At 43.5% G+C, this 24,677-nt stretch overlaps 1 protein-coding gene across 1 annotated transcript in view; it reads right to left on the minus strand.

Annotated features, from left to right (window-relative positions):
* Window positions 1–24,258, minus strand: part of LOC144115358 (uncharacterized) — a 42,928-nt gene extending 18,670 nt beyond the window's left edge. The window contains 12 exon segments of the mRNA XM_077649714.1: window positions 249–376; window positions 862–960; window positions 4,263–4,345; window positions 4,347–4,415; window positions 4,953–4,964; window positions 4,966–5,049; window positions 5,805–5,954; window positions 8,540–8,635; window positions 9,967–10,104; window positions 11,849–11,950; window positions 17,025–17,252; window positions 23,923–24,258. Of these exon segments, the coding sequence (XP_077505840.1) occupies window positions 249–376; window positions 862–960; window positions 4,263–4,345; window positions 4,347–4,415; window positions 4,953–4,964; window positions 4,966–5,049; window positions 5,805–5,954; window positions 8,540–8,635; window positions 9,967–10,104; window positions 11,849–11,950; window positions 17,025–17,252; window positions 23,923–24,243 (1,510 nt within the window). The 5' untranslated portion in view covers window positions 24,244–24,258.
* Window positions 24,259–24,677: the final 419 nt, after the last annotated feature.

Below are 24,677 nucleotides of genomic sequence, written 5' to 3' on the forward strand. Positions count from 1 at the left end.
CAACCTCTGCGACACACGTGCAAAAGCTGCAGAAAAGTACTGCAACTTGCAAAAACTGTCAGTAGATCCCGCAACATAGTTAACCAGTGCACCATTTTAAGCCAGCACAATGCTGAAAAAAGACACAGAGCTGCTTTGAACAGCAGTTGAGGTTTGGATGACCCCTCAGCAAAAAACAGGCACAATGCAGTAACAGAAAAATTCCCCTGTAAGCCATCTAAGCACAGTAGCCAGATAGGGTCACTCACCCCCACTTTTGGCCAGTTCTTTGGGTACCGAAAACAGGGCCTCTGACTCTGTGCCCGTTGGAGCCACCTTCTCAGGCTCTCGGCGCACCAAGAGTTTTTTTGGGTTCAAGATCCACAGCTGCTGAGGCCTGAAAATGCAAATACTAGGTCCAGCACAGCAACTCGCTAGAGGTTTCCACATGCTTGATAACAAAAAGTGCCACGAAAAAATGTAGCCACATAGTTTTACCACAATACACTTTGAGCATGACTGCATACCTTGTATATTAAAAAGAGAAGTTATGACAGTGTAAAAAATGTAAGTCTCTACAGGGACCTTATCATACAGTAGCGCAGAAAGTAATTATTATTACACCCTTCTAACAAACAAAATGATAAAAACAACAAAAACCTCATTAAACAAGAAATGAAACTAGTATATGTACTTCCATATGTACTTGCAGTTCAGAAAAAAACTATGCAGACAATGCCAGAGAGCTTTTCGGAACAGAGCAAGGTTCAGCAGTTTTTCATCCCGTACACAACACAGCTCTACAGACCGTCTTTTTTTGAAGGTTATTCCTTCAGTATACTACTATAAAGAAGAGAGAACCGTGATAAAGACTGCACTCACTGGACACAATTCCAGAGCACACAGGGAAACCAGAGTGCCAGGCCCATCTCAATGACTCGAAACATGACATCATGGCAGTTTCGGCCCAGCACAGCCACCCTGCATGGCAACATGGCCACACACGAGAGGTCACACTTTGGAGAACACTCCATGTAATACACTGACTCCAGTAAACAGTTGGCCAGAGCCACAATGGTGTTGACCAAAGCACACATGACACCAGATGCAAAGGGATGCAATTTTTTAGTACAGAGAACAGGAGGTGAACCTCCCATAATTGGTAAGCTTACCTCTGAATAGAGGAAGCACTTTCCTTTTCAATGATTCAGTAGCAAAAGGAAACTGCATGAAATAATTTTGGCAACTGGCCTCTCACACAAGCTGCTGTAATATTTAGTGAAAACAGTCCTGCACACATTACGAATAAAAAAAAGTTGGTTTTTTACAAGCTCCACTTCAAATCTAGATCATAACTTATGGTCAATATTTTTCCCCAAAATTATTAATCAAGCACATTACAAAGGCAGCTGATTATTGCACATATCCTTCACATTACTCAGTGTGACTGCACTTCTGGACAAGACTGACAGAGTGCAAATGCATAAATTTCAGCAGAAAATCATTTTACAGTCAATCTCTGTTCGTCAGGCCTAAGGGGCATTAAATACAGTCTGCACTGAACGGCATGTTTGAAATTTGCAACAAATTAATCTCATTTACTTCCAGAGGCACCAGTAGGGTCAGCACCATCCAGTGCGGTGCCCAGTGAGCCCAGTTTGAAAGACCATGTCCATCACTACAGGCCTCACAGCTTAAACATAAAATTTCGTAACACCTTTCCCATACCTAGAAGAACAGTGCTGGGAACAAGATGACAGACGAAAGTAAGGACAGACACATGCGCTGTTGTTCCAGTGCTGTTCTAAGTATGCAGCACCAACTAGCCCAACATCTTTCTCTCATGACCTTTCCCAAAGAATATAATGCTTGTAATTTATTCGCCAGTAAGTGTGCCTAGATAAGATCGTCAAAAATAATGCAATAAGAATATTAATTAACAAGCTATTTACAGGAATCTAAAGGATTGACTTATGCCAAATTAGTAAGATTCAAGCAGACATTTACAATTGCAGCCACAAAATGGTCACTACTCAACTAATCATTCTTCTACTACACTTTTAAACTTAGGCACTACAAGAAATAATTCATGCAATAATTCTAAGCCTCAATGAAACCAAGAACTTGAGCACAAATTAGGCTTATCTTACAACACTTAACTATGATACTTCAGCTGCTGAAAATATGTTTAACTGCCAGACAAAATGCGCATAGTGCAATGAGGTCAGTTTGCACTACACTCATGATGATGGCTGCTAACAACCCAAGCAAAACTTGATACGAGTTTACTGTCCATTTTCCAATTAGGCTCCAAATTCTGGATTGTCAAGGTCGAGCTAATCTCTTCTTCCAAACGTTTAGCATAATGGCTGCTCTGGGTACGCATGCATCCATGTTAAAAAGAAAACCCTTGCACTGGCTTGCCTGGCTTGCGATGTGCCTAGGATGCTAAAGGACGCTGCTTCACAGATATCCTCCAGCAAAAATTTCTTAAGATGTGCTTCGTAGAAGCCGAGTTATCTGTAGTCAAAATTTGAATTTCCGCATCTTTGCGCCTTCCCCTCTCCTCTCGTCACTTTTTGCACGCTGAAATGTCGGCGCTCCTCTGCCGGCCCCTCGAACTCTCCACCTCCGCCGGCTGCCGAAGCGCGTGAACCAATGCTAGCAGTCCGCTGCTGATCTAACGAGCGTGGATGCTGACGTAACGAGTGCGATTTGGGCAAAAGCCCAGCACCACAGGTCGCAGATAGGCGCGAAAGTGGGAGTTAAAAAAATTGTATTGTAAATTATCGGCTCGCTTTTGAGACCTTGAACGCGGCATGAATGTTCATTGGCCTGTACTCTACATAATGCAAGCATTTTATAGACACCTCCAACACCCCTTTCAGGAACCCCCCTTAAGGTACTTCATCACCAGTACAAAAATGTGATAAGTTTCCTTGCACAATGCAACCTGCTGCCAAACTGCAGTGCACATTGATATTTCAGCAACTGCTGCCAACTTACAAATACTGAAATATTTATAATGCCCAAAGATCTCTCAGGACAGCTTTTCAAAACCTGGAATATTTTACTACATAATCGCATCAACGCATGCTCTTTTATAACATACTATCAATAACAAATAGCCAAATGAATACATAGGGGACGCTCCATCTTACAATACCAATAACGATAAATAGTCCATTACCTATCTCTGCAATTGTATAATGCTATATTTGGCAACCAATAAACACATTGCAGGCTGTATTTAGTATGTGGCCTTATAGGTGTCATGAAAGCACCCTGGAAGGTAACCACACAGTCTACACAGCCTCAGTTCATCAAACAATTCCCTCTGGCTCAAAAGGGCCCGTCTCAATCAATCAAATACATTTTGTGCATCTTAAGCACCAGAAGAAAAAAAAAAGACAGTTCCAAGGTATTCATCCATGAATATGACCAGAGAAACTGAGAAGTCTGGCTAAAGCACAAAAAACTAGCACAGAGCTTTTGTAGCCTCTCTAATTTGTACAGCAAAGGAAGATGCTTTCCTCACCGAGAAAAGTGCATTAAAAAGTAACACCTTCCTACCACACACTCCACGTGCGAGCTGAACACGAACACAAACTTCCCCTGGAGAACTCAAGGGATACATGTTGCTAGAATATACAGCTGCTACCACCAGCCAGACATGCTATCATTACTAGTTGTATCAAGTGACGTCCAAGCAATGTGATAAGTAAAGCCATGCTCTTTATTAACCCACTGGCTGTTTATTATTCGAGTTCGGTACTTTACATTGACAAAATCACAGTGCACTTAATGCAGGTCTCAGATGAGAAGGCACTGAGGCAAACGATTTAGTAATAGCATCCAGCGTGATAGTCTGTAAGCACAGTGCTGCATCAATAACTATGATACTATCAGGACTGCAAATGTTATCTTAGTACTGCCAAAGTACTCTTGTACATTACAAAGGGCCAGAGTTGCAGCTGAAGGAGGGAAAATCTGCATTCATTACAAAACTGCACACAAAAAAAATATTAAAGTGAGAAGAAAAACAATCCTGCTTTTTTTCACCAACAATGTGCAAGTTATATCTCAATTAGAGTGCATCACCTCTGCACACCTCTTTCATAAAGACATAATAGCAATGCCACCAGGCTTCCCATTACGTACTAGTGTGGTCTCTCGTGCATGGCACTGCAAATTTTAATAGGCACAGACAGGTAACTTCAACATGCAGTCTAAAAAAAAAACTGTTCGCCATGCCTTCACAAAATGAACGAGTTTCATCTCACTTGTCCTTCCAGAAAGCGCCCATGACATCAGAGAAGATGAACAACACCATTGTCAGCAGCAGAGTGGCAAAGGCCACCAGTCCCCAGCCGTGACTGATGCACCTGTGACATGTTGGGCAGTGTTGGAGGGCCAGCCACAAAGGCGCCACGCACCTGCAATGCGTACAGTACCTTCAGTCAAGACAGTAGGAGCAAAGACTTGCATTTACCCTGCAAATACTGCACTCCACTTATGGCTATTCAAGGCTTCATCAGCACCAGAGCCCAGTGTTTTTGCTGCATTATAATTATGCAGTCACAAACCAATAATATTAATTTTAGAAAACACATGAAACTTCTATGCAATAACTGAAAAAAAAAAAAATCCAAGGTCAGAAATATGCAAAACTGCCTCCATTGCTCAGGACACCATCATGGCAAAACCAGAGCAGACACACAGTGTAAAAAAATGTTTCATCTGGCAGTGGTGATGATCTAAATTGTGAACTCTTATAGGATTATAATGACCTTTGCATATTCAAGACAGTGACTTATCATCAAAGCTTGCTATTAACCAAAACAATTCAGGCAACTTCTTTGCAGACCCGAGCCCCTGTGGAAAGTGGTTTCTACGATATGCAAAATTTTTACAGCAACCATGTAGCCACATTTCAAGCCACATTGCACACAGATGCATTCAACACAACATACCTTGAAGTAGACCTTCCACTCCATAGATCAGGAAGAACACCACCACAATGACCATAAGGACTGCAAAGGAGCCGTTGAATACTCCCAAGAAGAGACTCTGTGGTTAAGAAACAACCATGAGTGACAATAGGATTGCTAAAATTTGTGTGCACTTCCAATCATTTTGCTAGCTGTTAATACATTAGCTTACACTCTGGCTTTCTACAAACAGAGGCCATCATTCTGGCAATAACTCATTCCATAAAGTAAGCCTGGTAACAAGAGATGCCATCTTAATTTCTATAAGTCCATTCCAGCCAGAGCTAGACCTTTGGCTTAAATGTAACTTCACGAAGTGAAATTTAGGTGACTCTCTAACTATCTTTGCACTGAGTAATTTCACACACTATGCGTCTAGCAAAATCACTTGTTCAAGCAGATGACAAGCATTCAGCAGGCCTGATATACTTTAACAATTTTGTTGAAAACCAAATGGTTCACAATATTGGCTGAAAATATATGACACAACATAGACAGAACCAATACAAGTTCCGCAGAAACTACTAGCATATGTGACAAAACACTTATTTTACACTTTACACTTAACTAGTACTTGTATGTAAGCTACACATTGGTGTGCCCAGGCACTGAACGAATTACAAAGATAACAAAATGGAAGTCGCTCGCACACAAAACCTAAACCATCCAGTACTTCACATGGCCAATAGAAATTCCACTGCAAAGCATGATAATGTTGTGTTTAATTGCTGCTTTTCCAGCCGCTGTTCGACTCCAAGCACTACCAAACAGCACACAGTGACATCCATGCAGTTATGTTCCAGCTTTACTTAGCACTAGCAGTGTTCAACTTACCCTTTCAGTCTCCCCATAGCCAGCAAACTGTGTAAGCACCAACTCAGCTAGCAAGAGCGAGTAGGTGATGATGTTGAATGCAAGAAAGCCCAGAAAAGACTTGCTAAGAAAGCGGGGCTTGTCATGCCGAAGGTCACGGAGGTGAAATACCTGCAATACAAGAAAACCCTTCATCACTCTGGCCTGCCACAGCCAGAAACACATATAGAGACATTTTACCACTACATTTGTCATATCAAAACAAATAAGCGCAAAAGATACTAAACAAGATACTAAGTGGAAAGACACTATGCAATCATGACAAAATTAGGAATGCCCATACAGCATCATCCCCTCAAATGACACTCCAATCTGCAGAGCTATCCAAAAGTATGTTATTTTTCATTTCAGCAGCACTCCACTTTAATAAATGTTCACTGCAACAGAGTTACTCAATTCATATCACAGTAGGAACTACTTATATCAAACCCAAATATTTCAATTTACTGCCTACTATGCAAAATTTTCAAGAAAATTCCTTGCAAGATGCAGCTCCAGTGAATGCCTGCAAAAAATTCACAATCACTAGTGCATACCTGCCATCCTGGCGAGACCAAAAATCGGAAGATTTTTTATTCGCACCAAAAAAAGCGAGAGGGGGGAATGTTCACCTTTTTTTGATGCTAAATTCAGAAGTATAAGATCGCAAAAACTTGTGCAAATACCGTACTCTCATAATTTGCGCACCTATTTTCTTTAAATTAAGGCTGCATTTCCAGAACACGACACAAAAAGCACTACAGCGATCATAATGCACAACATATACTGTATACATTATGTAGACCTGCCCCCATCTAGCATCCCTCACTGGCCAAAACAAAAAGAAGTTGGCTCCAAATATAACGCGCCTAGCTCCCCCCACCCCACGTTACGTAGTTCCCCACAGGATGGCATGACGGCGCCTGTGCAGCTCAGAGCAATAAGCCAGCAGCAATACAATTGCAAAGATAGCAGTTGGAGGCAAAGGAGATAACGGGCGCGATAAAACGGCGCCCTCGCGAGCGACCCGGCTCACTAGCGGCAAACCGAGCAGGCAACTGCTCTGTAGTATAGGATTCGGGAGTGCGCGCAACTGACCGTCTGGGAAAGCGACCGCCAACACGAGAGCCGGCTAAACGGCACACAATTCGTGCAGTCACACCTTTCGCAACCACACTACGCGACGCGGCCGCGCAAATCTTCCCAAACCTGTCTTGCGCGCAGCCACGTACGTGTTGGTGGCCTGGCGTTACAAAGTGCAAAAAATATGAGTAATTTTTTTTTTAATCCGGGTAAAAAGTTGGGGCTTCGAAAATTATGGTAGTAAATACGGTATTTTTTCCTGAGCTTTGATAGCGCCATGACATCAAGCACACGAGAATTTGCAGTGCACCGCACACAGACGGCCTAGCTAACCCTAAACATACACACAAGCAGCAGCAACAGTACAGTGAGCAATAACAAGCACGAAATCATACACGAAACTTAACCAGCCACAGCTACTCTGGCTTTGCTTGATTTGGCTTTGACTGGCTGCTTAATCGATGATGCTAGTGCGACCGTTGATGGTGATGCTGGCGACTACGGCGCGGTTGCCGATACTCTGGCGCCGGTTTCCCAAAAACCATTCTTGTGTGCGGGTAGAGAGAGTTTTTCGGGAGATATAAGGACGTGGTCGTACAATCTGAAAGTTCAGTCATGAACTGGGAGTCTCCAGGGATAATCGGGAGGGTTGGCAGGTATGCTCGTGCACTCAATATGTTGTTTATTAGTGAATTTCTTAAACACCAAAGCCACACTACCCCTGACACCCTGCAGTACTCCAAACCACAATGAAACCTCAGTGCTTAAGTTTGATTTGTGAGGGTTTAAGGTCCCAAAGCGACTCAGGCTATGAGGGACGCCGTAGTGGAGGGCTCCGGAAATTTCGGCCACCTGAGGTTCTTTAACGTGACCTGACAATGCACAGCACACGGGCCTCTAAAATTTCGCCTCCATCGAAATTCGACCGCCACAACCGGGATCGAACCCGCGTCTTTCGGGTCAGCAGCCGAGCGCCGTAACCACTGAGCCACCGCGGCGGCTCTCAGTGCTGAAGTGTTATTGCATTTTGCCTCCAGTGAAATACAGCCACCAGGGCCCAAACGTACACCTAAAACCCTGTGTTCGACAACTGAAGACAACAGCCAGCAGGCCAAACAGGTATATTTGATCAACAATACATTGCCTCTTTATGAATGCTCCAACATGCAGCACCTAGGCACTTAAATTGTGCTGCGAGGATCACTTTTAATGATGAAACTTTCTCAAAAGGGAATGCACCTTACCAGGTGCATGAACACAGTGAAACCAACTAATGAAAGGTTGCAGGGGTAAAAGCACATAAAAGGGATGGGGGAAAAAATGCACTAATTGTGACCATGGTCTGAAATGTTGAAATACTGGTATTTCACAGTACCAAATTAACTTTATTACACAGAGGTTCAACTGGAATGCTTTCAAATAACAAAGCCTGAGTTACCACTTACGCTGCCCAAGCCGTCATACATTTGACAGGGCACTGGCCGTTCATAATAGTAAAGCATGGGCATAAGAAATAAAGTTCAGCACAAGTTGCTACAATACCAACTTTCAAAGGCAGTGGCAACATCGATTATTTCTTACATCTGCAATTCTGCCTTGCAATAAAACATATTACCCACTACGAAGTCACTCACCTCAGCCCAAAAGCACACAATAAGAGATGAACCAGTGAGTAGTAGAGGGTAGTAAGCGCTCATCAGACTAGAGGCCCATTCTAGGGATGCATTTTCCTGAAAAATGATGCAATATTAATTGCCAATGCATGAAATTAATAAAATAAGCAATAGCTAGAAACTATCAGCATTTACAGCACATGCAAATTTGCACAAGAGTAAAATTTAAAAAAAAGGCACCATAAGTGCAAAAGGAAGCCATCCAAGAATTACCAGTTACGTTTCATTAGTATCAAAATACACGCTATCAAGTGACTAACTAACAACTAGCCCCACATACACACATTTTGTTGGAGAGTTAGTATACTACATAGGGGAAAAAATAAAGTCGAGCCCACTTTTAACGGCTGCAGTTATAAAGAACGATTGTTTATTACAAACAAGGTTGGTGCTACCATCAAAATATGTATCAGAGCAATGGCACGGCATCTTGGATACAGTGAACGACTGCGGCAGTACAACTCTGTTAAGCAAACGAGGAGGCGCAGTAAATTTGGCCCCACAGTCGAAAAATGCGTACTTCCCGACAGCGTGGAGACCAAAAAGTTTTCTAGCTCCCCCTGACACGCCCAACACCCGCTTCCAAAACAACGTGTCAACCACAAAAGAAGCAATAAAATGTCGCCGGTCACACTGCTGTGTCAAGAGGTGCATGAACGTGTGCCGGTTGTTCTCAAGCGGAAGCACGGTGTGCGAAAGTGGGCCAGTTAAAAAGCGGAACAATTGTTCTTGGTTGGTGATAAATCAATGGCAGCCATAGGAGAAATCCAACTGCTAGTCATGTGGTATGTCTTGCTGGTACAACCGCTCACGTGTCGTGCATTCTCCAGTTGGTTCTCCAAGTTCTGCACTCCTGCCGGGCGGAAGAGGCGCGCATACAAGCAGTGCAACTGATACATTCTGCGCATGCGTGCACTGCACCAGCTTCCCCGCTGCATCCGTACAGTTTTGTTGATGACCGATGACGTGGAGACTGATCTACCATCACGAATGTCCATATCATAATTAGTGATATCACGTTCCTAAAGCAGCTTGTTGGCAGAAATGATTTTGACGAGAAGTGCATGACCACTCTGATGAGCTTGGAAAGCGCTGTGATAGGGCCTGCATGAACAAGCAGATGTGCGTAACGAATCTTTTTAAAAAATAAACGCTACTTATGCATAACTTTGCATTTTTTGTTGTAATAGAGGAAGTCCATTAACTACGGACCTCGGATACAACGAACACGATCCTCGTGACTGTCAGGTTTGTTAAAGTGGGCTCGACTGTATTACATGTCCCCAATCAACTACTACACGTGCCAACACAAATGGCACTCTAACAACACTAGCAGCACTAAGTAAATGGGCACTGTAAGCACACATAAAAAAATTTGACATACTCACCGGAGATGAAAAGTAGAATCCTCTAGCAAAAGTGGCAATGCAGATAAGTGCATACAAAGCCTTCTGTGTAGTCACTTTGAAAGCTTTCAGAAGTGAAGGTGGCTTGATCCGACTGAATTCAGATCGTATGCAAACAAGCTACAGAAAAGTACCCAAAAAAGGGGAAAAAGAAGAAAAAGCACTAAGTTAGCAAAACACCAACTACCCCAACAACACTTTATGGTTCCTCTCACAACTACAACATAAAAAAAAGCGGCTTCAATGTTCAGCTATCTCCATCTATCATCTGTCAAGAAAGATCTATGTGGCGAGTTATAATGTTCACTAAAAGATAGTCTAGTCATACCTACATGATTGCTCCAACTAACAATATCTACATATGCTGCTCAGTGTATACTAATCCGCCCCCAAAGAAAAGATAAAGTAAAAAATTTCAGTTGCAATGCTTAAAATAACTATTTCTATGTTCTTTAAATTCAATGTCTTAAATACCTGCTTGAACGAATTGCCATATCTGCTCGATTCTAAGGCACACCAGTTTTTCATGGTCCGGAAAAAAAAAGTCAGCAGACACACTCAAGACTACTTATGTGTGAGAAGGCGCAAGGCCGCCCGCTCACTTTGTGTACCAAGTCACTGCGCGCTGCGGCGCGATGTAACCCGATGCCACGCAGCAGGCAATTCTACCTCTTAAGCTCTACATAGCCGCCACCGCATGCCTCCTAATCTGTGCGCTAACTTCGTAAAATACCATCACGTGTTCACACACGCACGTACACATGCATGCAGAGAGCTGGACTTTCGCTCAATAGGGAATGCAAGGCTTATGCCTTAAAAAAAAAAGGAAAGCGCAATGTCTTCGATTAACGCGCACCAGATTTTCATGCTTCCTTCACTAAGTGCGAACGCCGCACGATGAGCGTGCAGTTTTTGGAAACTGGAAGAACCATGCGGATGGAGGCGAGAGGAACTCGCAGAGGTGCCAATTAGCATCCCAAGCAGCACACAGCTATGCTCGGTTGGCTGGCTGATGCATGGCCGATAGCCACCATCATTGAGGGCTGGCGCACTCAGAAAAGCGAAACCAAAACTAAGTGGTTCGACTGTTTTTGTAGGCGGGTGCCATTCACTTTTTTGCCAAGCCTTCCGTTGCACGCATGTCAGAGGTGCAAAGTCAACTCTGCAGCATGCCATTCAGGTTTCAGTAGGGCTATTTTGATGACTGCTTCCCATGCCAGTCATACCTGGACACGGCCTCCTTTCGTGAAGCTGTTCGAATCACCCGGTGTGGGACATGTAGCGTCCAAATTAGCGAGTATCCAATGCCATAAAATTGCATGGGTGCCGGCTGTTCCAATTAACTGGCTTTTAGGAATTAATGAGGGTCAAATTGATCTTTACTGCATCAACGCACAAGTACCAAGCTGCCATTTTGTGATGCCGATGGCAATAGGGTGTTGCTGACATTTCATTTGTGTACTCGATTCTAACGTGCATGTCATTATTAGAAAGGTTTGAGACGTTTATAGACCAGCCATAGTTTTCTTCGACTTCAGAAAGCACTGTAAAAAGCCTTGCAACATACTAAACTACCCAAGCACCACACCATCACCAATTTTCTTTCCACCCTTGTACTCCTCTGCACTTCTTATTCAGACTTTACTGCGTGCAAGTCATTTTTAGAAAGGTTTGAGACGTTTATAGACCAGCCATAGTTTTCTTCGACTTCAGAAAGCACTGCAAAAAGCCTTGCAACATACTAAACTACCCAAGCACCACACCATCACCAATTTTCTTTCCACCCTTGTACTCCTCTGCACTTCTTATTCAGACTTTACTGCAGAGTTCTGGAGCCGAACATGTAGCTGCAAATGTTACTCACCAGCTGCACAAAGGAGACTGCACAAATTAAATAAAAGATGGTCGAGAAAGCCACAAAGTAACTGAGGTTGGGATCAGTGCAGGTTCCTCCACTGTACTGCACCTGTAGGCAAAAGTGAGAAACAAGCTCACTATTAAATTCTATGAAAGTTTTCCACAAAAATACTCAGAAACAAGCCAAGAACAGCCGAAATGGCATATGCCCAGCAACATGAGTGGACGTGTTAATGTTATCTAATCACAATTAGGCACCAGAATGTAAAAGTAGCAAGAATGATAGTTTTATACCACGGCAATAAATTTAGCTTTACTCACTAAGTGCTAGGAGCATTCCCGATCAAAGATAAGCTTTGTTTGCCAAAACTTCATTTCATGAAATCACGCAAGGCATATTCACACTACAAGTCCTTAATCCTGACCGCAGAAGAACAGAAAAAATCTAGGTGCGTTATATAATTGTCACAAAGTCTTAATGCGAGTTAAATCCTAAAAATAAAAAACGATTGCAGTCATATGATCAGCAATAGGCTTTGCGAAGATAGTGATTATATAAAAAATACATTAAAAATTCCTTCAGTAGCACTTAAATACTCGTGCATCATTATCTCACACAAAACAACAAAAGAAGACGATTCTGGCGCCAAGAAACTAAGCGCTATTGAAATCCTGACTTCCACACAAAGCAACGGGCTGTACCATACACTGAGCTGCTCCAACCAATGGTAACAATGTCAGCAACAGGCCTGACAAAGACGTGCAACATGACACCATAAGTTAGCAGCAATTTCTATGATTCTAAGTCCTGCACTGATGCTGTTGGACAGTCTTGCATTGCAACAACAATCCCCACCACCAAGCACTAATGTTCGAGGTAGCGCTGGGGAAGGCAGTTCATGCTCAGCTCGTAAAGTGGCTTCACTGCATTCCATGGTGGAGACAGCATAGTTGCCGGAGTACTCATTGCAGACATGGCACGTGAAGAGATAAATGAAAAAATTAAAGGTGAATAAAGTAGGAGAACAAGTGATCAATTGTGTGCCACAATGTAACTATCATGTACTAGAAAAAAACAGCAGTTTAGTATGCACAGTGGCTGAGGCACACAAAAGTAACGTAACAAAATAGTGGCCATCATATGTAGTCATGCACATGATCTTGGTAGTAAGCACAGTATAGTTACGAACAAGTAATGTACGTGAAAGCTCACTCCAGATGTAATCTGTGGTTTCACAAATGTTCCTTTATTTTCCCTTACAGCTAGGTTTTCAAATAGTGACCAACCAATTGTTAAAAATGTTTGTTCATTGTGATCACAGTATGCCATTAACCTCCCTTGATATTTCCTTACTACAAACCTTCCTAATCTTTGTTCAAAAGCTGCTGTGAGATACTACATGCACCACCTTTAAGACAACGCCAGTTTTAGCAGCGCAGCATGAGCCGGGCTTCATGGTGGATAAGCAGCTAAGGATATCATGTGCCAAACTAAGGGTTAACAGTATGCTGCACCAATGAAATAAATGTGGCCGTGTGACAGAACTAAATATTGTTCATGTGAACAGATGGCATGCCACAAAGTGAATAAAAAAAATACAAAAGCCCTGTACGAATCCAGAAACTGATCCAATGCTGGTAAGTCTTAACATGCCTCAGTTTCCATGTTGACACTTATATGTATATATACACATGATGTCTAATTATAACACCCCAGTCACATGGGCACTTTCGATCCTCATTGAGTCAATGCTCATCGAACTCAATGCAGATCGACGGTTGTCACACGGCCACTTTCAAGTGCAATCGAGCTCGATCCTGCTTGACTCGATGCCGATTCCTCAAGAGTGCTTGAGCTTCCAAGCACAATCGAAAACACTCTCGCTCTCATCAAGCTATAAAGATAAACACAATTTAACAAAACAAAACCACAATTGTTGTTCTAATTGATTAAAATGTAATACAGAACATTTTTCAGGTACTATGCCTGCTTATATGCAAACATTTGAAAATCTCTACACCACGCTACGAGCTTCGCTGTCAGTGTAAACAAAGATGGCGTCCTCCTGCTCGTCGGCGCGGAAACTGTGGAGCGAGCGCGAGACAGCCACACTCATCGACTGCTGGCAGGACCGCCTAAATATTTGCGGCTCCAAAAGAGAAACACCGCAGTCTATGCAGAAATCGCGGAGGCATTGCGGACCCTCGAGTTCCACCCCACAGCAGCAGAGGTGCGCCAAAAGTTTAGAAACCTGACGCAGATACGCAGATATACCGATTTGGCTATGGATTTGGCTGCCTCTGCCCCCGACTGCACAGTGTTGTCAGACATTGCCATGTTATGACTGTCGGCGGAACATTTGGCGCCACCTAACACACATGAGGGAAACTTCTCATTGAGCATTGAAAATGCCCGTGCAGCACCGGATGTTTCGAGCATGCTCGACAATCTCAATGCAGATCGAGCTCAATGAGGATCGAAAGTGCCCTTGTGACAGGGGTATAAGTCAGTCAGCATTCACTTTGAAAGAGACAGTGAGGTAGCATAGTTGCAGAAACACTGTTGGCACAATGACAATGGATACTAATCAAACAACATATACTGCCACAATTTTCCAGTACTGCTGCACAAAGCAACAAATGAACTGGCATTTTCAAAGGCAGCAATTATCTTACAACCCTGGGGCAAGTCTACTGAAGACTTGGCATTAAGACTGGCAAAGCACACTAAACCACACTGTGCTTATGAGCATACCACATTAGCATACAGCATGCCAATGACCTCATGGCAAGCTTGCAAAATGCACAACACTCAGCATGTTCCTGATGTTCCTACTTTTCCCTGCACTGGCCTCTAAAAATGTTGTAAAAACAAGCCTACTTTTCTGTTCCTTAATGTTTTTCATGCATTCCTTGCACATTAAATGCCTTTCATATTTGTGATCTGTACTTATTAAGCTGGTTTTATTGAGCATATAAATTGAGAGGAAATTCAGGCACATTTAAATAGTGTACTAGCTAAGAAGGGAAGCACCAACACAATACAAATCATTCATGTCAAAATACCAAGTTGCAAGGTGGGTGCACCATAGCTAACAGCAACCAGTACAGGAATACAAGACAAATTTCCACTTGGAAATTGCTGTGAAACATGCAGCACATGAAACGAGGCACCACATATGTCTACAGTTGGACCCAGATATATCGAACCCAGATATTTCCAATTATTGGCTATATCGAACACATGCATTATCCTCTTGAAAATCCTGTGCGAAAAGTATACGAAAGTCTCGTTGTATATCACACTACCATTTAGCCGGTCACTCAATATATCGAATGACATGCTGCACCTCTGCAAGGGGCACTTCTCTTAATGGTGCTTTTCAATCGCTTTGCATGCGCGGAGACAGGTCAGCTGCATGGCATTGGGCATCTGCTGGCAGCGCTAGCATTGTAAAACTGCGTGTCAAGGTGAACGTGGGATGTGCTTGAGGGTGGCCTTCAGTCTCGTGTAGTCACTTTCCATGCCACATTGCTGCCATGCTGTGAAGCCATCCTCCTAAACCCTATAGGGAGCTTTCGCCTGGCATGCTTCACTTGTTTAGCTGCCAAACACGTTGCTGAAACCAACTGTACCTTAATTTTAATGAGATTATTCTGTTTCTGGTGTGCTGGTTACATGATTAGACATCTTATGAAAGGCAGTGGCTAGCTCCAAAGCACCATCCATTCCGGCTTCAAAGCAAAGCAGGTTAGGCCTGGTAATGACTAGCGAGCGGTGCATTGCCAGCATGCTGACTGCCGGCACGCTGCTGCAAGAGGCACATTACTATGCGAGCACAATGTATTCTTGCTTCTAGGTAACAGATAAGCGTATCTATTCTCACTTTTTATACATAAAATTTTTTATATATAGATTTTTTACATATCAAACTATTTCACAATACCCTTCGAGGTTGATATATCCAGGTCCAACTGTATCTTATAACAGCACGTTACACGCCATCTTCCTAAATCAAATGATCAGTGCGAAATAGCTACATAATCCATATAATACATACAGCCCCATGCCGCCTACCACACATGCCTGAGAGGAAATGGCTTCCTCCTCAGACGAAGCGGTACCCCTGCAAGAGAAGCCAGTGCATAAGCGGGAGAATTTCTCATTGGAATGCGCGCCAATTCATCTCGCACGAGCTTCTGCATGCTCGATGGAAAGGTATTTACAGCTGCCAAATGAATATTAACAAATATACATCTTTTCCATGAACTACAAACAAATGGGACAATTTTCCAAAACAAAAGTGTTTCTATGCTTTTCTAAAACTTTGGAAAGTTCGGCAAGCATATCTGCTGAACTAGTTTGATATCCCTCACACGTTCACAACGAACTCCCCCAAGCCAAGAGGTCTTTACCCAAAGGAAATGTGTGGAGTGTCACGCACAGCAGACCTTCAAGCAAGGGAGTTTAAAGTAGTTTGCAGCAAATCAATCTCCATAGAAGGTCAACAGGAGTACTTTCTTACGGTGAGCATGCATTGTTAGTGAATAATTTGCTATAATTATGAAACTACTTTTTGTGACAATGTAAGCCATATTTGTTCTATTAGACCATGTTGCGAGCACGCTTTCAAAAATATTTGTGCAGATATCTGCCACACGCTCTACACAGGTGCAAATCACAACCTTTGGCTGCTATTTTGTTGTTGCTCTTCTCATGCATCTTATGTTGTGCATATATATTGACAGCTCTTTTGTAGGTGTTTACTATGTCATGAAGTGCAAGTTTCTTTTATTAACAGTAGTAGCTTTTTCTGTTTGTTTTACTGCATCCCTGTTTCGAGCAAAAACATATACACGTGCTACGTACACGATGAAGGTTCCCACAGGTGTGCCCTTTCATAGCCATTTCTCTTTTCATCTTTCATGCATTATGAAATGCACTTTATCTGTGTCCTTCCTGATGTCATAGCCAGCACACATTGTTCACGATGTCAACTGATCACCCAGCAAAAATATTCTTCAATGCCATGCAACAGAAAAACAAGCAGCGCAATGCTGATAGGGGTACATACGTCGGCGAGTCTTGCACAGAACAATTTCATGGGTCTCGCAACTTTCCTATAAAGCATCAACAGCTCTAAGCCAGCACACAACAAAAAGAAGCAGTGTCTCAGACTTGCCTCACAGAAGCAGATGCCCTGATGGCATTCGCCATGGCCTGAGCAATTGTCGGTGCAGCTTGCATTCGGGTGCACAGTCATGAAGTTCTTCAGTAGTGGGTACAGCTTACTGGGGAGATGGGTCACACTTGTAGTTGGAGGAGGTTCACGACAGTCCACCATACTGACAAAACACAACCAGGCTACACCAGCGACGTGCTGCGGAGCCACTACACGGGTCCCGGCTGCCTGCGGGCAAAGAAGAAAAGGGCTTTAGCCACAGGTATTAATTTGATAGTTAGAGTGGACATTCGGAGGAAAAGCCGTGCATGTTGTCACACTAATTCAGGATTGGTCAAGAGGGCTGTGAGGTCACATGTTCAGCTGTGGAATGAAAATAATTAAAACATGTTAAACTACGACTATAAGGTCTTAGCATGACTGAAATGTCAATGACATATAGAGAATCAACTTTATTGAGAGCTTGCAGTCGGTATGGCTGCCCTAACATGGGTGCCGAGTTACTGCGACACGGCCTGGACGTCACGTCAGCGCCTTTAAGACTGCATCCGGGTACTATCCGCGGGTAGCGTAAGGCTTGCGCCCTCCCCCGCTGAGTTCCCCGGTCGCTGTCTATCGAGGGCCGCCGCGACCTACTGGATGGCCTGAAGTTGGGTGTCGTAGTCTCCACTCCGCGCTGCAGCTTCAAACTGCGGCGGGATCGTTGTCATCGCACTGGCCCCACACGGATAAAGTTCACAGTTCCACAGGATGTGGGCCGCAGTGGCCCGCTCCTTCGCGCATAATCTGCACACGTCACTCCTATACACCTCTGGGAACATATGCTTAGCAAGCACTGGAGTTAGTAACGAGCCGGTCTGTAATTGTCTGTAGATCACTGCCTCCGACCGGGTGAGACCCGGGTGTGAGGGCGGCATAGTCCTCCTTTGTAAACGATACCATTTCACAACATTGTTGTAGGTGATCATGGGGTCCTTGCTGATATTGAAGAGCTGCCACTCCGAGGGTCCGACACTCATAGCCGCCGCGCGGTTCGCCAGTCCTCACGCGACAGCGTTGGCCGTGTCGCTGTGGTTTGAGTTCCCGTTACACGAAACACTGGGACCCATATGGGCCGAGAACCACTTGATCGACACTGCACCATCCCTCACCCGCGCCCCGCGAAGGACACGCGCCGCAACACTGCATACATTGTTCCGAGTATAGTTCATCACTGCTGTCCGAGAGTCACTTAACACCGTAGTATGACATATAATGATGTAAAGTACATTACACAGAAAAGAAAATTGGGGTGACTAGCTGGGAATCAAACCCATGACCCTTGGGCTGCAAGTCAGACACACTACCCAAAGGCCACTGAGGCATGTTCGTTCAACTTGATTAAAGAGAGACCTCGTGCATCTTGTGGTGTATCAAGTGGCCTACTAGTTGGCCTGCTGATGTAAGCTAATGATCGTATGTAATTAGAAATAGGCAATAATTATGAAATAAATTAGCAAACAACCACTAAAGTTGTCTCGTTATACCCTTATGGTGGAGTTTAAGCGCCCCCATAATTTTTTTTCCACTGTTTTTCTCCTTAAAAGCTCAAACAAAACAAAACGCAGACCTGTGCTTCTACACAGCCTTTAGCATATGGATGTCAAAGAGGTTGCCTGCAAATCCCCTGCCAAATGGGAACCCCAAGAACCTTAGAAATTCAGCTCCTCTTAAGCAAAGACACATGCATGGTGCACAGACAATGGCAGAAATGACCGGCCTTTGTGTCCAAGGGCCATGGTGGTGAGGGAAGCCACCATGGACCTTGACAACAAAGGAGACGCCTTTGAGAGGCTGCAATTCCAATGCCAGTAAACAAGAAAAAATGAACCGCTGACAACTAAAACAATTTCGTATCAACCAAAAAGCTTGCCTAGTTTCAATTTTTACAGAAATGTTAGATTTTTAACAGAAATGTGCAAAATTGTAACAGCAACAATAAGTTCCCACTGCAATCATACTCAGAAACAAAACCTATGGCAGTTGACCAGAGAAGCTTCTCCAAAGAACTCACAATTAAATTTCTTCACGTTGTGTTTTACCTCTGTCCATTTTGGTTCCAAGTAGTTGACCTCCCACCTTCACAATGATTTTCCCAGTCTCTCCTCTGGCTTTCTCAGTCTCTATATTATTCTCTGTTTAACCAATACGGCATTTTAAATTCTATGCTATTGCGGGCCTGCCTTGAGATATACACGTTCACGCAATATATCAGTAGCTGATATAATAAATGCAATCTCCCAAATTCAGCACTTCATATGCACAAGACAGGCCTACTCTTACAGGTAACCTGCCCTGTATATGTTAGCTATGCCCTCTGCAACCTATTCTGCTCAGTGATCAGCAGCGTTCGCAGCAGTCATTTTTTTTTCGTCATGTGGTTAGCTGGTATGGTTAAAGACTATTCTTGAACTGACAAGGCGAAGCAGTGGCAAAGGGTTCTGGGTTCTGATATTATGGTGTGGCATGTGGAGTCCAGCTTCATTAAGCTGCACTGAGGCTATGAGGAATGCAGTAGTACAGGGCTCGAGAATGACTGTGACCACCTGGTGTTCTTTCAGTTGAGCTAATATCACAGCATACAACTGTTATTGCATTTCGTCTTTATCAAAACGCGGCTGCCACAGTCGGGATCCCATCTCATGACCTTGGGTTCTACAGCCAAATGCCATGCCAGCGAGCCACTGCGACAGGTAGAGCTGACACAGGGTTCTTGTGCTGGTTTTAGTGCAAGGCTACATTTCAGGTATGTGAAACAGTTTTCTAGGGCAGCCAATATTGTCACATCCTTTAAGGTGTTGGGGGGGGGCGACACGTATTCCACAGTTTCCACCAACAGCTTCCATTTTAAATGTCAGCAGCAGGTAATAACATACCATATAATGCAAGAATGCACTCGTGACATGATGTACATGACAACGGATTCTTACTGCTCACACTACGCACACATGCTATAGTGGCAAGCCCAGATGGTAGCATTTATCAGCTCTGCACAGAGGCATAAACTCCCATGTTTGTGCTTACTCTAGGATAGCATGCATCTTTCTAAGCATAAACCGTGAGAAAATGTCTGCCTTTTGGCTTGAACAAAAAACAATGACACAAACAGTGACATTCTGGTGTATGGTACAGTAATATTAAGTGGCTGAAATGCATTTAGCACCCTAATCTTTGGTAATTCGGTGTGTGCCAAGTCAACCGAAATCTTAAATGCGCCATGACTGTAGCAACGTACGACACCATGGTTTATTAGCACCAGGTCACACAGCACAAACCACTGAACAAATATTTACTGCATTTCCCTACTTGCATCATCCCTGGACAGAAATTGTCAGCATAAATTCAATAAATACAGCACAGTCATGTCACTTGTACAACAAAAAAATAAAGGCAACCACTGTAATATCGAAATACACATAGCAAATTACAGGCTGAGTACTGCCAACACAAACACAGGTTCATACAAATATACTTCTAAATCTGATGATTACTAAGCTCATTTCATCTGTGATCAACTTGCTGCATCAGATTTTAACATAGGCTGCAACCAAATGTAGTTAAGGGAAAACTAAACATATATAAGCTGGGTAATAAAATTTAAAGCTGTGTGACTAATAACTTTGTAACAGCAGTACAATGTTCTTTCTCCCATAAGTCCGCTGAAAAATTGGAAGGTGCAGCAAGCATAACTATAAGACCATTCCACATGAAAGTAGCTGCCACCATGCAAAAGCACTGAGCAGCAAACTGCATAACTTGGGTGCAGCACAGTACAACTTAATTATTTCCATCTGATTTCCATTAGCTTCTGCGATGTGTTGGAAGCTCCTATAAATGGTACTACAGGTGCCAGTTACTGCATCAATACAATTAGTGGACACCATGCAAAAGCACTGAGCAAACGACATAGCTTGGGTGCGGCACAGTGCAACTTCATTATTTCCATCTGATTTCTATTAGCTTCCAGGATTAGGAGGAAAGTACTGCAAGTTCTAGTCACTGCATCAATAAAATTGGTGGACAGCCCATCTTGCCATCTTTAAAACAAACTGCCAGCGCATTCACTTCCACACAATGAAGGCTCAGAACACAATACTAATTAGAAAATTGTATCAGCGATCACGCTATTCTCTCTGTGGGTCAACCTTGCAGCAAATTAATGCACAGATGGCAAGAACGAACAAGACAGGTACTTGGCAAGGGTTCTGCTATCACCATGTTCATACTGCTGATAATTCACGAAAATGTTCAGAAAACTTTTTCTAAAAAAGGAACACAGGACTATTTACACAAATATGCTAAGGTGCCAAACTGTCCAAGAAAAAAAGTCTCTTCATTCACTCCCTCCATTAAACTATTAAAATATGCTCAACATTTACTTGTATAGTGACATGTTACGTGCTCTAGACTGGGTGACAAAGTTTATTTCCATTCTTTGAGGATTTTCACTGTTGGGACATATTAGTAATCAAAACAAAGTGGGAGGGGTGGAATAAGCAAACCCACGCAAAATTACTGCTACATTTTTTATTTGTCCATTGTGGGATTTAACTTCCCAATGCGACACATGAGCTATGAGGGACGTAATGGAGGGCTCTGGATTGGTTTCGACCACTTTGGGTTCTATAAGTGCTCTGACAATGCACAGCACGGGGGCACCTTTTGCGTTTCTCCCCCCATCAAAACATGGCTGCCGCGCCCAATATTGAACCCGAGTATTACACATTTCACAACACCAACAAAGTAGTTGTAAGCTGAGCCAAATGGATAGTTGTTAGTGAACACGCACAAATGGGGAGTTAATATGAAATTTTTGCAACTGCTATGCTCATGAATCCAATCACTGAAAGAAATTTGAAACCCTATCAAAAATCTGTTCAAAAAGAAAGACACACGATGATTTACATGAATGTTTAAAGAAACCAACCCTTCAAGCACTCTTAAATGTAGCATCGAAATATGCTCAATATTAAGTATTCAAAATGTCAGCATAGAGCTCTCCAGACAAGATGACAAAAGTTCAAGGATTTTCAACATTGGTGCACATGAGCACACAGGAGAAAAGGGTTACATAAAGTACCCTCAAGCAAAACTACTTTCATATCTTAAAATGCGAAAAGAGCAGCCATAGGGACAAATTTTTTTTGGTGACAAACCAACTGTCCCTATGGATTGGAAAGTAGCAAGCAAAATCTATCCCAAAAGGAAGGTAAGACTTAAGACAGATGAATGAGATAAGAAAGACACTTGGTCAGGCCACTGCGACCAACAAGCGACTCCGGCAGTTGCATAACAATGGGTTTCTCCCTGCTGGAGCTGCACTCTGGACTGTGAGAGACAGAACGGTGGAGGGCTCAAGATTAATTCTGACCACCTAGGGTTCTTTTATATGCAGCGGCTTCATGCATCAGATATGTATTTTTGTATATCGCCTCCATTAAGATATGGCTGCCAGTCAATCCCTCAATCCAATTCAATCCCACAACATCATGCTCGGCAGTAGTTTGTTCGTTGGGGTTTAACGTCCCAAAGTGACTCAGGCTATGAAGGACACTAGTGGAGGGCTCAGAATAATTTCGACCACCTGGGGTTCTTTAACGTGCAATGACATCGCACAGTACATGGGCCTCTAGCATTTCACCTCCATCGAAATTCAACCGCTGCGGCCGGGATCAAACCCTCGTCTTTCAGGTTAGCAGCGAAACACCATAACCACTTAGGCACCGCGGCAGCGCTCAGCAGTAGTAACAGCTACAGGGGGCCTTCATTGCAATAGTGGCAAAAGAAACAAATCAAACTTTTCCTTTTCTGGCCCGTAGTCAACCCTTTCATGCTGAGCAAGCTGCTAGAGCTAACATCTGAAGAACTTTTAGATGGCTTTTACAGTTTAAATGTCACGGGAAAGCACGCTCCTCACACAACTACAGCAAAGAGAAAATCAAGACTGAAGTAGTGCTCAAAACAACTTGTAAAATAATATTGCCTCAAGACATGACTGCAGTTTCAGAGTTCCTTCTTGCAACGATAAGGCACGCTATTGCTTTAATGGGACTGTCTAAGAGAAATCAACAAGTAAAATCAAATGCAAAATGAAGCAGCTTGTGATTGCGGCATGAAAAGGGTAGGCAAGGATGGAATCTAGAGCACAAAACAGTCTCACAGTCTTGTTACACTACTTCCATGTTTCACCAGCACTGTATACTAGCTTTGAAAATTGTAAGTAAAATAATTTTTGCGCCCACAGGAATATAGCTTTATCCAGAGAGCATAAAATGTAATTGCACAATACAGGATGCCAAAAGGCCAAGCTCCACAGCCAAGCAATAACGCAGAACATGCAACGAAGTTCAGGAGAGCAAGCTGCCGGGCTAGTTGGTGATGCATGTTGTAAACGTGAACCTGTTTTTTGTGTTTCCTTACTCTGTCCGTCGTCCGGTTTTTTGCGCTTCCAAGTTTACAACATGCAACGAAGAATGTGGTGGGTATCTTGAACAGCCATTTTCAGTGCATGGCACATTACCAGTCACACTGGCCAAGTGTCCGACAAAACACTTCACCATCTGTGCATTAAGTTCGTTCAACAGCAAGCAGATCAACGTGACAGCACAGACCTGTGAAACTAGGCCACGGTGGCGACTCCACTTATCTCGCAGCTTTCATGAGTAAATGAATTAGAACTTGCACCTTCAGAAAAATGGTATGTCGCCCACCTGCATCGGTCGAATATACGAAGAAAGAAGCAGCCAACACAACCGTTGCACAAATGTGCCAAAAGGTGCAAAAGCCTAAGTGCGCCGCGCTCGGCCTCTTGCGCCACAGCGCACGACGCAAAACGTCACACAATACGCACGTAACTCACTGTCAGAGATGGCCGAAACCCACAACACTTCAGCTGCAAGTGGCCACATGATGAATCGCACCCGGGAATCAATGAAGAAAATACGCTAGCACGAGCACATTTCGAGCGGTCAGCGCCTTTGGAGCGAACCAAGGCCGACGCACGGGCAGTCTTATCTCTCCGGACTGAAAACTTGCACGCAGCTATCGGGAAAGCGACTGATAACAGGAAGTATTGTCCGGCCAGATAATGCTGCGCGTCAGTCTCGATCTCGGCAAACTTCATGCAGTTTAGCAAAAACCTGCCAGACTGTTGCGCCAGTGAGGAAGCACAACTAGACATTGTTCTTCCTCACTAAAAGACTATAAAGTCACAGCTGTACAAAACCGTACACAAAACAGCCTGAGCTAACAGCGCCTCTGCAATCCGCAGGTAATCATCCCAGATCCTGTTTACGGCAAATGTTTTGCCGCAGGCAATGTGAGTCATGTGCCGTCTAGTAAACAAAACTAAATTTGACGATTTCCTACTGTCGTTAGGTTTACCACCGTAGCATACTGCCTGATAAATGGAAATCAGACAAGCTGCGCTGATCATATACGTTCTTACAATTAGCCAACAAATTTCGTGCCTCTGAGGTCAAGTTTACTAGATCGACTTAACAGGCCGCGAAGGGACGCCAGTCCGCAACTTCCGCACACGCTGCAGTGATGGCCGCATTCGAGCCAATGTCGCCAGTGCGGAGACCACGACGCGCTATCAAGTACCACTGCTCG

The sequence above is a fragment of the Amblyomma americanum genome, chromosome 1 (genome assembly GCF_052857255.1).
Source record: "Amblyomma americanum isolate KBUSLIRL-KWMA chromosome 1, ASM5285725v1, whole genome shotgun sequence".
NCBI classification, from domain to species: domain Eukaryota; kingdom Metazoa; phylum Arthropoda; class Arachnida; order Ixodida; family Ixodidae; genus Amblyomma; species Amblyomma americanum.